At 47.7% G+C, this 14687-nt stretch overlaps 1 protein-coding gene across 1 annotated transcript in view; it reads left to right on the forward strand.

The window, feature by feature from the left end:
• Positions 1-14687, forward strand: part of CEP170B (centrosomal protein 170B) — a 123918-nt gene that overhangs the window by 48618 nt on the left and 60613 nt on the right. Inside the window, exon 5 of the mRNA XM_015410557.1 lies at positions 301-439. Coding sequence (XP_015266043.1) covers positions 301-439 — 139 coding nt within the window. The remainder of the gene's footprint in view (positions 1-300; positions 440-14687) is intronic.

Below are 14687 nucleotides of genomic sequence, written 5' to 3' on the forward strand. Positions count from 1 at the left end.
AGTGGAATCAGCTGCCTGGGGAGGTGGTGAGCTCCCAGTCTTCAAGCAGCGGCTGGACGAACATTTGTCAGGGATGCTCTAGGCTGATCCTGCATTGAGAAGGGGGTTGGAGTGGATGGCCTGTATGGCCTCTTTCAGTTCTGTGATTCTAAATCAGCTATGACTTGACAGTAAAAAGGGGGGGGGCAGAAATATTTGTTCGGTCATCGCTGAACATTTATTGTAATTTATAAGTTGCCTCAGAAGGTGTTAGCCTCCCATCAGAAAAAGTGAATAAAATCTCTTCCCTTTCCCCTTCAGCACGAGAAATACACCAGCCAGCTTCAGATGAGTTTTAAAGGAATGACCATGAAACGGGCGGAGCAGCTGATGGAACGTGGCGGAGAGACCGAATCCCCTCAAGCCAAGCTGGAGAGAGGCGACAAGAAAGCAGTTACAGGTACCAGTTCTAGAGAACCAGTCAGTCAAGGGCCGACAGAAGCCCTTTGGGGATTTCGATTTTTCTCTGCAGATGCTATTTTCAGGGAGTTGTGGATTGCTGGCAATAAAACTAATTTCTTCGTAGGTGGGCTGAAATCAGATAAGCACTGTGAGTGTGTGTGTGTGTGTGAGTAAAAGCTCTGCGTGTGAGTAAAAAAACACAAAAAGGTTGTGGGCTGAGCAGGTCTGTCCGCTTTCTTTTCCTGTTTGCTTGCCGTGTCTTTATTCTTCTGTGAATGAATCACAAACGACATAGAAACAAAGAGTTTCTGAGGTCGTGTATTCTTATGTTGAGGTTATGAGAAAGCTGAATCGAGTCTTAATAAATAGAACCAGGGGCAAGTGGTATTTGACAAGTTTACTATTACAGCTGATAGTCGGGATGCCAGCTTCCAGGTGAGACCTGGAGATCCCCTGGAATTACAGCTCACCTCCATATTACAGAGATTGTTCCCCTGGAGAAAATGGATGCTTTGGCATTGCACCTTACTGAGGTCCCTAACCTCCCCAGGCTCTACCCCCAAATCTCCAGGAGTTTCCCAACCTTGATCTGGCCACCCTATCCCCCCATCCCCTGCCAGGGGCTGGAGGGGACAGGGAAACTCTTGATAGATATTATTTTAGTTTCCAAGTATGAGGCCCTGTCAGATAAAGGGTGATTCTGCATCTGGCATTCGCTCCACATTCTCTCAACACTGAGGAAAAGGTGCAGCTCAAAACCACATTCAAATTTCCCAGGGCAATGTCATACTGACTGCGAAGTCACCCCTGAACGGCCATAAATCTATGCAGAAAGTACCATAAAACCCGATGATCAAAGAATGGCTGATTTCCCACAAGCGCCGCTCCACGCTCGCTCTTCCCTTTTGCCCCATGGTACGTGTCAATTTCACACAAGCTGCTGCGCGCCTGCATTTTGCCTCGAGCTTCGCGCGATTTTCCCAAAAAACGGGAAAAATCAGGTGAAGCTGGGGGGCAAAAGGCGGGCGTGCAGCAGCTTGGGTGAAATTGACACGTACCATCGGGGCAAAAGGGAAGAGCGAGCGCGGAGCAGCACTTGTGGGAAATCAGCCAAAGTGAAAGTGGCATGCAATGTAGAGGGAACCGTAAAATCCAATCATCAAAGAAAGTGAAAGCAGCATGCCATGTAGAGGGTACCATAAAATCCAGTGATTAAAGAAGGTGAAAGCAGCACGTAATGCCAAGGGGAATTTCTGTTCCAGTGTGGGTTTGGTATAACAACGGAGGGAAAAGCCAATGCAGAATCGCCCATAGTTTCCTTAAAAGGTAAAGGTTCCCTTGCTCGAAAGCCAGTTGAGTCCAACTCTAGGGTTGCGGTGCTCATCTCCGTTTCAAAGCTGAAGAGCCAGCGCTGTCCGACGACGTTTCTGTGGTCATGTGGCCGGCATGACTAAACACCAAGGCGCACGGAACGCTGTTACCTTCCCACCGAAGTGGTACCTATTTATCTACTTGCAATTTCTTGCTTTCGAACTGCTATGTTGGCAGGAGCTGGCACTAGAGATGGGAGCTCACTCCGTCATGCGGCAACCCGGGTCTCGAACTGCTGAACTACTGACCTTCCACAGCCTGCAGTTTTAGCCACTTGAGCCACCGCAGCTCCAGATTTCCTTAGTTTCCTTAGGCCAGAGGAAATCTTCAAACCTTGCTGAGTGGAGTCTTAAGATGTGAACCAGTGCAGCTGCATGTTCACCCACTAGGGAACCCCCCCCCCTACGAAGTGTATTTCACTGTGATTACAAGGCCTCTCCAAAATCTTCCGAGGGGATGAAGCACGGTCAAAACAGGATTAGAGAGAAGGTCTATTTCTGGTAAATGCAAAAAAGTTCTCTTTGAATCAGAGAGCAGGATTAAGATTCACAAAATCCCCCCATTCTCTTTGCTGAGAAGGCATTCGGTTTGTTATTGCAGAAGTCTAGAAAGGTCCTGCATTGAGTTAAAAGTGGAGTCTCACGTCTGGGTGTTTCCTCAGGACAACCCAGTTAGGTAGGGGTAGGTGGAAAGAGAAGGGCCTCAGTTCACCCAGCAAGTGTCATGGCCGAGGCCCAAACTGCACCGGATGTGTCTTCATGAGTCAAGTTGGGGTTTGTTTGGGTTTCCAAAAGAACAACTCCCTGGGGCTGTTTTGGGTTGGGAAAACCGCATTGGGGGGGGGTGTTTAAGCCTCTCCTCTCCTCTCCTCTCTGTCGCCAGCCTCCACGTGGGGCCTGGAGATCTCCCACTACTACAACTGATCTCCAGACAATAGAGATCAGTCTCCCGGAGAAATTGGTTGCTTCGGAGGGTGGACTGTACGGCCTTGTACCCCGCTGAGGTCCTTCCCTTCCTCAAACCCCATGTTCCCCATGCTTTACCCCCCCAAATCTCCAGGTATTTCCCAACCCAGAGGTGGTAACCCTGCTCCGTGGACGGTGACCCTGATATGTCACTGAGCCAGTTTGGTGTAGTGGTTAAGTGCGCGGACTCTAATCTGGGAGAACCAGGTCTGATTCCCCACTCCTCCACTTGCACTTGCTGGATGACCTTGGGCAAGCCATAGTTCTGACAAGAGCTGTCCTTGAAAGGGCAGTTCTTGAAAGAGCTCTCTCAGCCCCATCTACCTCACAGGGTGTCTGTTGTGGGGAGGGGAAGGGAAAGGAGTTTGTAAACTGCTCTGAGACACCTTTGGGTAGTGAAGGGTGGGGTATAAATCCAAACTCCTCCTTCTCTTCTTCTGCTTTTTCCCTGTGTTGCTTGGAGAAATAAGTCCTCTGCAGCTTTTTTTGTAGCTGTGGGAAATGTATATCAGGTGAGGAGAACCCAGAAACATCTTTATTTGGAATTTGAACTAGGGTCTCGCCTTTCCTAGTCCAGCACTCTAGCTACCAGGCTGCAAAAATACATAGGAATCTCTCGAGAAAAAATTCAAGTTTTTTGTAGCTGTGGGAAATTTATATCAGGTGAGGAGAACCCAGAAACATCTTTATTTGGAATTTGAACTAGGGTCTCGCCTTTCCTAGTCCAGCACTCTAGCTACCAGGCTGCATAAATACATAGGAATCTCTCAAGAAAAAATTCAAGTTTTCTGGTACCGAATAGTAGAATATCTTACCAAACACGATATTCTTAAAAAAAAAAAAGATATTATCATGATCTGCTTTACTTCTAGTTAGGCTTCATGTTTATTATTCTTTACTCCTCACTCTCTAGTTTTGGTGGACTTGCCTTTCAAGGATTATTGCTACTTATCTTAACAGTGGTGGACTGTCTGGGTTTTTGGGAATATGGGGCTACATTTCCTTTTGGTGCCTTTAGTGTACGGGTTTAATGCTTCAGTTGTCTTATGAGGTCTAACTGTATATTTTTATTCTTACTCTCGCTCTTTAGTATTGAAGTTTTATCGATCGGTTGCGTGTACCTGAATTTGTGCCTTCTGTCTTTGCACTGTAGTATGCTATGTTGTAACCCATGCTCTTATTTAATACGATGTTCTAGTGTTCTGCATTCATTGTAACTCTGATTCTTATAGTCATAAAATATTTGAAAGAAAAATAATTTAAAAAAACAAACAGGCATCTAGAGGCCCGTTGAAGAGGAGCACAATTGTATGTTCATGTAGAAACACGTTCCCCTTTAACGTGCCACTGGATTCCTGTTTATTTGCGTGGCACTATACTAACACGCCTGTCCCTCTGAAATCACTGCCCTGCATTGGTTCCCTCACACGAGCATTTTCAAAAACTGTATGGAATTAGGGACATTAGGCTGAGAACACCACTTCCCTTCTCCCTTCCGTCATTAGTGGTATTGTTTTCAGGGCCAGCTTTTCTGTAGGAGCTCTTACGGGTCAGAAGAGGACAGGCCGCTGGACGTATTCTTCCAGTTCACTCTTTAAACCAATCTCACTTGCAAATTTAAAAAAGGAAGTGATCCTTAGCGGGCCTTATGGAGGCTAGTCCGCGGCCGGGCCCGGCGACAGTGATTCTCGTGACCTTAATCTTCCGTGCGGCGTATTGTCCTTGTAAAAATCCCCTCTAAGCTGGGAGAGGGTATTAGCGTCGTCCTTTCGCTGCTAGTTCTTTACTTGCGTCTCGAGTTCAGAGAACGAGCGCATGTACAGGCTTCGGTTTCTCTCGCGCTCCCTTCGCTCTGTCAAAGGGATCTCCCTTTGCCGTCGAACGCCTGAGTGAGCCTGCTCTACCTGGGGCAGTTCCAGCCGACGTGACGGGTGCCGTACCGCATTGCTAGATGCGAACCGAGAACTCGCTGTCCGTCGGAGCCCTTTCCCCGTGATTAGTGTTGACAGCAGAGAAGGGTAAAAGGAGGTTACCGCTTTCTCAGCCTTGAAGGAAGCTGCCTGCCGGCGGTGGCGGCAGCTGTTCCATAAGCCAGATCTGTTGCCTCGTGTGGCAAAAACCTCACTGTGTACAATCCCCAGTGCCATTAATTTGCACCTGTCACCTGCCGGCTTGGCAGTCGTGGTGCCCCCATCTCATGGGCCGTTCGTTTGCAAACAAATGCTTTGGGCGGGTGTGTTGATAATTGGTGCCTATTGAAGAGTCTGCCAACATGGAATGCAGGGTTTGGATTGTGGCTGTGAGTAGCTGGACCCGAACCCAGACCAGAAATGTGTTTTCTCCAATCCACGGGGTCTCTCAGAGCAGTCACAGGTTTTGCAGCTCGACCCAGAGCATGTTACGCATTTGGGCGGGTGTGTTGATAATTGGTGCCCATTGAAGAGTCTGCTAACACGGAATGCAGGGTTTGGATTGTGGCTGTGGGTGGCTGGACCTGAACCCAGACCAGAAATGTGTTTTCAATCCACGGGGTCTCTGAGCGCAGTTACAGGGTTTGCAGCTCGACCCAGAGCATGTTACGCGCTTGGCTGAAGTTACCTCTCTGTTGACCTTGGAAAGGCAGAACGGTCAGTCCCCTGGTATTCATATCAGGCTTGCCCATAGAATCATGGAGCTGGAAGGGGCCACACAGGCCAACTAGTCCAACTTCCTGCTCAATGCAGGATCAGCCTAAAGCATCCCTGACATTGCTGCCACTGCTTGGAGACTGCCAGAGAGGGAAGTTCACCGACTCCCTAAGCAGCTGATTCCACTGCTGCTGAACTACTCTAACTGTGAACAGTTTTTTCCTACTATCCAGCCTGTACCTTCCTGCCCTTAATTTAAACCCATTATTGTGAGTCCTATCCTCTGCTGCTAACAGGAACAGCTCCCTGCCCTCTTCTAAGTGACAGCCCTTCAGATACTTCAAGAGATCAATCATGTCCTCTTCTCAACCTCCTCTTCTACAGATTGAGCATTCCCAAGTCCCTCAGCCTTTCCTCACAGGGCTTGGTCTCCAGGCCCCCGATCATCACCCCGCCCTGCACCCACTCCATTCTGTCCACATCATTTTTTGAAGTGAGGCCTCCAGAACTGCGCACAGTACTCCCAATGTGGCCTGATCAGTGTGCTGTACTGTACAGCAGGACTATGACATTTTGTGATTTGGATATTATGGCTCTGTTGATACACCCCAAGACTACATTAGCCTTTTTTGCCGCTGCAGCACACGGACTGCTCATATTTAACTTGCAGGCCACCCCGTACCCTGAAAGTGTTTCCGCCATCCAGTATGCGTGCTTCTCATTTTTGTTACCCCGATGTTGAACTCTGCACTTATCCTTGTTGAATTGCATCCTGAGGGTTTGTACTGCCGGGTCAACAGTTACAGGCTCTGAATTTGCGTACTGCTTTTCTTATCCACAGGAGCTGCGGTGGCTCAAGTGGTTAAGACGCTGAACTGCAGGCTGTGGAAGGTCAGTAGTCCAGCAGTTCAAGACCCAAGTTGCCGCATGACGGAGCGAGCTCCCGTCTCTAGTTCCAGCTCCTGCCAACCTAGCAGTTTGAAAGCAAGAAATTGCAAGTAGATAAATAGGTACCACTTTGGTGGGAAGGTAGCAGCGTTTCGTGCGCCTTGGTGTTTAGTCATGCCGGCCACATGACCACGGAAATGTCTTCGGACAGCGCTGGCTCTTCGGCTTTGAAACGGAGATGAGCACCGCAACCCTAGAGTCGGACTCGACTGGCTTTCGAGCAAGGGAACCTTTACTTTTACTTTACCTTTCTTATCCACACCTGATGGGGGTTCCATGGCTTGAGTGCGCACAGTCCCAGCTCACTTACAAGTAACATCGTGGCCCGCAGTTCCTAGTGCGAGTCCTAGGATTCCGAGCGGTGCTGTTATCAGGGGTGGATTCAGTGGTAAAATGGCTGAAGAGCCAGCTGAGCCCAAAAGACCCCCACAAGAGAGGCTTGGGAGGGGCTGCTTTGGTTCGTACCCAGCCTGTGGCATCGGCAGAGATGATAGTGAGCCCACCACCGCTGGTTAGTTCTGAGCTGAGCTGTTCTTAAGGCACTGCAACTTGGGCTCGGCATTGCAGGGAAGCAGCTCAACAGTTCCTCATTAAGTTGAAAGGCCGATTTTTCCCTGCCGATTAGGCAAAAAACATATTTCCTTGAGCAGGAAGGATTTCATAGGACGCAGCCCTCGACCACAGTATCCCCTTCCCTGCTTTCTAAAGTGATAATGCTCCCAGGAGAGTTTTATCATTCTTTTCTGAATCAATCCTTTGCGAGCAGCATGTGTCCGTAAAACGTCTATGCAAGTATTTTGCGGCTCTGAATAGTGGCTCTTTGCTTACTGAGGCCTCCCACATCTCTTTTCTTTCAAGATCATTAGTAGATTTAAATCATTAACAGAATGACCATCATAATACCTTGAACGGCAAAATGGGCTTACTTAGCGCAGAAAAGAAGCTTTCAGGACAAAACAGCTTGGTTAAGCCTGTAGGTATTTTAGTAATTTGCTTCTAGCAAGTTAAAGCCAAGGTCTTTGGTGACCAAAGGTCTCTTTTGGGGAGAAGAGGAGAGTTTAAGAGACGCAGGAGAGGCAAAGGAGCCATAAAAACAAACAGTTTCCAGTCATTCCTTACCGTCCCTTGCAATATATTTTAATAAAACATTGAAACAGCACAGTAGAAGGATGTGCAACTTGTTTTTTGTCATTTTTAATATACGGCAGAAGCAAACCGATTGCTCTGGGGCCTTATTGAAAGTGGTAAATCAAAAGTTCTAGGGCTACCTGTGCTTTGCAAGAATTTGTTATTGTTTAATAAAAGAGAATGATAAAAGGAGCTCTCGAGTCTCATGCCGTAGGAATAAGCTGATTGTCTGATTGGATTTGGAAGAAGTATATTCCTAGGTGTAATGCTGTGTGCCTCTGGGGGTAGTCTGTAGTTTCTTCAGTCCCCCCCCCCATTGTTTGAGACAACAGCGAACTGTACAGGGGCAACAGGTATGTCTTAGAATAATTCTTGTGAGTTTTGTGCATTCGATTTAGGGTTACCAGCTCTGGGTTGGGAAAAATCTGGAGATTTGGGGGGTGGAGCCTGAGGGGGGGGGGACTTCAATGGGGTATAATGCCATAGAATCCACTTTCCAAAGCAGCCATTTTCTCCAGGGGAATTGATCTCTTTCGCCTAATCCCAGATCTCCAGCTGCCACCTGGAGATTGGTAGCCCTAATTCAGATTCCAAGATGGTTATAAATAAGGGTCCTTCAGAGCAGTGGTTGTTCTTAATATTCACAGTTTACGTAGTGCCGTCATTGGGTATGGCAATTTGTAAGTTTGGTCTGGAGAAATGGGGGTTGGGTGGGTTGATGTCATTGCATTGGGGTGATGTTCTGTGATTCATCCAAAACTCGATAGTTAACCTTGAGTTTGGGGTGAGTCTTAGAGCAGGGGTGTCGAACTCATTTGTTATGGGGGCCAGATCTGACATAAATGAGACCTTGTTGGGCCAGACCATGTGTGTCATAAAATGTAATGCCTGGTAGCGGGGACATAAACTTTATAAAGGACACAAACACAAAGGGTTTTTTTTTACTTAAAAACATGCTTAAAACGTTAGCACTCTTGCAATATTTTGTTTATTTAACAGTGTCTGATAACTGACACCTCTTGCTCTGAACTATTGCATCAAAATGTCTGTGCTGTGGCAATCTTGAGTATGCTGTTCAAGTGTGTATCTGTAAGCTGCAAACCTACGATGATGCAGCAGCAGCAGAACTGGAAGAAGAAGCAGAAGACAGCCAGTTCCACTGCGGGCCTGATAGAAGCCCTCCGGGGGTCGGTTCTGGCCCCCGGGCCACATGTTTGACACCCCTGTCTTAGAGGATTGCAGTAGTTTCATGTTGTGCATCTTCAGTAGCTGCAAGGGCGAGCGGACCCCCCCCCCCCCGAGTATTGAAGGTGATTTGAAAGTGGGATTACTGCTGCCTTGAGCTGGATAGCCCAGGCAGGCTCGATTGTGTCAGATCTTAGAAGCTGAGCAGGGCCGGCCCTGGCAAGTACTTGGATGGGAAACCTCCAAAGAATGTCAGGTTCCGGAGGCCAGAGGCAGGCTATCAAGCCACTTCTCTTGAACGTCCTCCGTAGGGGTCGCCAGAGGTTGCCATGACTTCTAGGCACTGGCAGACACACACGTACACAGACACAAAATGCAAAAATACCAAAAAAAGAAAGAAAGAAAGAAAAAGAAAGTGGGATTACTGCTTAGAGGGTGTACACTCCTTTTTTGATTCTAGTAATCAGGTGTTTGCAGGTCTTTGACAGGGTTGCAAAAACCTTTTGGTCCAGAGAGAAGAATGGACCAAAAGGAGCGCGAGTGAGATTATGCACACCCTGGAAAATAAAATCCCTCCCAAATGAACTTTTCAGCTCTCAAAAAATAAATAAAATAAATTGGTTTCTTGAGCCAACATGTTTTTAGGTGTTTGTTTAAAAGCAGCTTTGGTTTAAAAATTATTTTTAAAAGCTTCTTCTAGATATCTTACCTTAGACAGAAGTCACCACTGAGGTACAATTCTGCTTTTGGATGCTTGAGAAGCAGACTTTGCATAGACTTGAAAGCCTGCATCCTGGTTCAGTGTAGCGTTATATCCCCCCCCCCTGCAGATGAAGAGGGGGAGGAGGCTTTAATCTTCTAAAATTGATGAAGGTGATAGCAGGTAGTGTTTTTAATGTAAAGTGCTCCAAGCATCAGTCGGATGTTTGTGTGCGTTAGGGATGTAACATACCAAACATTCAGTTTATAAGGATTCGTTCACTGTTTATATATTGCTGTCAAAATGTTTAAATGTTGAAAGTGCTCAGGAAGGTTGGGTGGGCAGAGACCTCCTTGGGTTGAAAGAAGTGCAGAGATGGAGTTGAGTGAAGCATCAGTGATGTCTGGGCTGCTGCTTTCACAGTTGGTGATTCTTGTGTGCCTAGAGAGCTTATCTGCCCAGCGGGAATTTCAGTCACCACAGGGGGAAGCGTGGCCCAAAGTAAGGCACCGTGGCCAAACACCTCCGGTACTTCTAATAGACAGGAGAACATTGCCCCCCGTTCTTTAGGATTGCCAAAAGCCCATCTTGTACACAGAGACACGGGCACACGCAGTCTTGAAGATGGAGCGCATGGAAGAGTGGAGAATGGCATTTGCATGGGAAAAACTGCCTGTAGAAAGTGGATGCTTTAACCTCCCCCCACATTGCTTGGTCTTCTGAGGTGCCCCCCCCCCGCCACTTACAATTGTCATGAAAGTGCATTGGTCAAGTAGGGAAAAGCTGGGGGAGCAAGAGGAGAAACGTTTACAAAAGAGACAACCATAGGGTTGCCATTCCCCCAGTGGAGCCAGAGGATCCACCAATTTCGGGGGCCCAATCCACTGTGGACCAGCTGGCCGGTGGGAGAAGCCCCCTCATGACGCTGGTACAATGACATCATCTGGAAGTGACGTCATCGAGTTTCTGATGTCTGAGGCAACGCTTTAGGTTTTTGGCAAAACTCTATGGTTTTGACCTCCCCCAAAACCATAGAGTTTGCCCAAAACCTAGAGTGTCCCCCCCAATGGGGGAAACACGATGATGTCCCTTCTGGGTGATGTCATTGTGGTGTGCACACTTCATGCATGTGCCAGAAGAACACAAGGAATCATCGGGAGTCCCCCCACTGGCAGCCAGGTAGGACCTGGCAACCCTAGACAACTAAAGGGGGGGGACACATGATAGAGGTTTATAAAATTATGTGTGGGGTGGAAAGAGTTGACAAAGATACCTTTTCTCCCTCTCCCAAAAGACTAGGACTCTGTCTGATCTTCTTTTAAAGCTGTCTATGCCTGTGGCCATTGCTGCATCCCCTGACCGTGAATTCCACATTTTAACAACTGATGAGGGAACTAATGAAGTTCCACATCTATCGTTATTATTCCTCTGTGGGTCAGGCAAAGAGATGGACATCGCGAGCCTCCCTGCAACTTTTTTTTAAAAAATATTTTTTATTTCAGTTTTTTTGTGTAGGGTACAGGGGGGAAAAGTGCATAAAGGGAAAAAAGGAATAAAGGTGAGGCAGTTTTTAAATAAATATTGACGACAATGTTTAAAAAATGGATTAATAAATCTAAGGAAATCATTATACTATTATAACATTACCGGTAACACTATTTCCCTGTAATATGTTTTCACAATTCCCAATCTAAAAATAAAAAGTATAAAAAGGACAAGCCTCCCTGCAACTTTTAAAGGTACATTTTGTGTCTCCTCAGGCCCTCCCCCCACCCATTTGGATCAGGAACGGGAAAGAGGGTTTAATTCTTCCACCCCTGCACGGTAGGGTTGCCAAGTGCTTTTTGAGCCGCAGCGGGGGACTCCATAGAGTTTTCCCTCGGATGACCGTGGCCCCGCCCCCAGCGTGCCCGGCGTGGTCGCGTCACTTCTGGGTGACGTGCACGTCGGGGTGGGGTTCCCCCCGGGGCCCGATCCGCCGCCGGCGGGGAACGGGCCTCTGGGGCGGGGGTTTCCCCGCCCCCCCCGGGGGGGGGGACTTGGCAAGCCTACTGCACTGTTTCAGTAATTGAAGTCTTCACACGCTGTTGTTAGCCCTTTAAATAAGTCTTTTTGTTGTCTTTCTCACCGTTGCTGGGTGTCCCCCTATTTCTCTTAGCCGGTACTTAGAGGCAGCACTCCCTCTGACGATGGAGTTTCCATTTAGTTATCACAGCTAAATAACCTTTGGTAGATGTATACTCTATAAATAAATTTGTCTAATCCTTTTAAAACACTGTCTAGGCCACTAGCCAACACCATGCCTTCCGACAGTGAATTCTGAGGCATTCTTTTTATGTGTGCGTAAATAGTGCTGTCAAGTTGCTTCCAACAATGGTGACCCTATGAATTAACATTCTCCAAAACGTCCTGCCGTTAACAGCCTTGTCTGGGTCTTGCAAACTGAGGGCTTTCTACTTCTCCTAGCATTACCGTCTTTTCCAGCGACTCTTGTCTTCTCGTAATGTAGGATAAGCCTCAGTTTAGTCATTTCAGCTTCTAGGGAGATCTCAGGCATGATTTGGTCTAGAACCCACTGACTTGTTTTCTTTGTGGTCCACGGTATCCGTAAAACTCTCCCCCGACACCGCGTTTCAGAGGAATCTACTTTCTTCCTGTCCGCTTTCTTCATTGTCCAACTTTCACATCCGTACCTAGTAATGGGGAATATTGTGGCATGAATTACCTTGATCTTGGTCACCAGGGACACATCCTTACCATTAAGGATCTTTTCTAGCTCCTTCTTGGCTGCCCTCCCCAGTCTCAATCTCCTTCTGATTTCTTGGTTGCAGTCTCCCTTCTGGTTGATGATGGAGCCAAGGAATGGAAAACCTTGAACAATTTCTATTTCTTCATTGTCAACCTTAAAAGTCATGTAATTCTGCAGTAGTCATGACTTTTGTCGTCTTGATGTTCAGCTGTAATCCTGCTTTGGCACTTTTTGCTTTAACCTTCATCAGTAGTCATTTCAAGTCTTCCTGTCTTAAATCTTAATCAATTTAATTGGGCAACTCTAAATTTTAATGCTGTACTATGAGAGAGGAAGAAAAAAAAATTAGCCACTTGCCTCACCTCGTGCACAATAATTTTAAAAACATCCGTATTTTATCCCCCCGCCCATCATATCTTCTCTACAATAAGAAAGTCCTCTCTAATTTTCATCAAAACACATGTGCTCGAATATACCCCCCCATTGTGATCATCCATTTCAAGATTGTAAGGGTATATTCTTGAAATGATGATGACATAGGCTTTAGGGAAATTAAATAGGCACCTTTTCTTTCCCTTCCTTTGTGTTGTTTTAATTCAATTTATACCCCACGTTTCTCCCAATGGTGACCCAAAATGGCTTAGAACATTTCCCCCTCCTCCATTTAATCCTAACAACATCCCTGTGAGGTAGGTCGGGCTGAGTGTGTGTGACTGGCCCAAGGTCCCGAAGCATGCTCCCATGGAAGAGTGGAGATTCCAGGCTGGGTCTCGCAGATCCTAGTCTGACACACTACCACACTGGCTTTCCAACCTGAAAGATTAACCAAAATTTATTCCAGTGTAAGTTTTCATGGCCCTGACCTGAGTGCCCCTGGTTAGCCTGATCTTATCATATCTTGGAAGCCAAGCAGGTTGGGCCCTGGTTAGTACTTGGATGGGAGACCACCAAGGAAGTCCAGGGTTGCTACTCAGCGGCAGGCTGTGCTGGGTCAGCCGGTCGCCACAGATACCATGCACTGGAAACTGGATACGCAGTCCGAAATCAAGTCGAGCAACAGAGCCGAAGGTCAGAAAGCCGGGAAATCAGTCAAAGGCTGCAGGAGCTAGGAGCAAGGAGCGGATGCTATTGGCCAGGATCAGCTCCGAGCACGCACAGTTGCCTCCACACTGAGGCAGGTGCGTGGGGGTATTTATGACCAGGTCCTCCCTTCCCTGGGAGTCAATCTGCCGAGACTCACAGCTCCTCACGTGGCCTTTGCAAGAGCTGCAGTCTGGCACTCCTCCTTCGCTCTTGCACATTCGGCCTCTGGCGTGCCCTGCGTCTGGGACACTCAGGGGAACTAGGTGGGGATTCTGGCCTCAGGGTGTCTCCACCTGGGGTTGCTGGGCCAGGCTCTGGATCCGTCTCTCCCTCTTCTGGCTGCACCTCCTGTGTAGCTGCTGGGGCCTCTTCTCCCTCAGGCACTGTTAAGGGTTCCTCTGCTGGGCTGACTCCAGGGGAGGCTGGGTTGCTCCACGCCTCTTCCTCGTCTGAGGATTCGTCAGCCTCAGCAGAGCCAGTACCGATGACACAGGCGATGGCCAACCACCCCTGGACGTCTCTTGCCTCAAAAACCCTGCAGGGTCTCTGTAAGTCGGCCGTGACTTGACGGCACTTTCCACCCCCACGGTTTCGTGAGGCCGATCTCTCTCTGTCGGATTCAGGGGCTTTAGGCATTCTGTAAACCTTAAAACATTAAAGCGGAAACTCCTCCTTTCGGCTTCTGAGCAAGCTGTCGATCCGTTTTCTGTCTGCCAGAGGTAGAAGCGGGTGGTATTAATAATGAATGTGAAAGGGCCAGATTGCAGCAGTATGGATTTTTCTTTATGCCTTTGCAAGTCTTCAGCACCATTTATGTAAAAGTCAATGTAGCCCCCGCACACTTTCCAACTGTATGTCTGAAGGTCATTTTTTGGCTCCACTTTAAAACAGTTTGTTAAAAAGAAAAAACCCTGAAAATCCTATACACTCTAGGGTTAATGTAAAAAAAAAAAGACACAGCGTTTGAGTGGAGACGGGAAGACCCGAATGAACCGCAGCTATGATCAAAGCGGCATGAGCCCTCAATTAAAAGACGTCTCCTGGGAAGCTGCCCTGTTTTAATGCCTAGCTCTCCTTTCTCTGATTTGGCCAGGCGGTATTTTTAGCCGTGCTCCCAAGTTCATTGTCTGGAGCGAGCTGGTACAGTGCCCTCTTTGTTATCACTCATTTTACTTTCATTGATTTTTTTTTTAACAGGAAAGGGGTCGCTGGTGTACCTTGACTCTTAAAGATTTATATAACGTGACTCCTTGGCCTACCCCCTAGATCCCCAGTTCAGCTCTTCTGCCCCCACCCATTTTTTGTGTGTGTGTTCCTAGCTCTCTCTCTCTTCCCTTGCTCTGGGTGCTCCGGAATCTCAGATTCATAGAATCATAGAGTCGGAAGGGACCTCCAGGGTCATCTAGTCCTACTCCCTGCACAATGCAGGAAATTCACAAATACCCCCCCCCCCCCCGTACCCCCCGTCCTCCCCCCCTAAAAGAGCAAAA

Source organism: Gekko japonicus, unplaced genomic scaffold (assembly GCF_001447785.1).
Source record: "Gekko japonicus isolate JY-2015 unplaced genomic scaffold, Gekko_japonicus_V1.1 scaffold3394, whole genome shotgun sequence".
In the NCBI taxonomy this organism is placed as follows: domain Eukaryota; kingdom Metazoa; phylum Chordata; class Lepidosauria; order Squamata; family Gekkonidae; genus Gekko; species Gekko japonicus.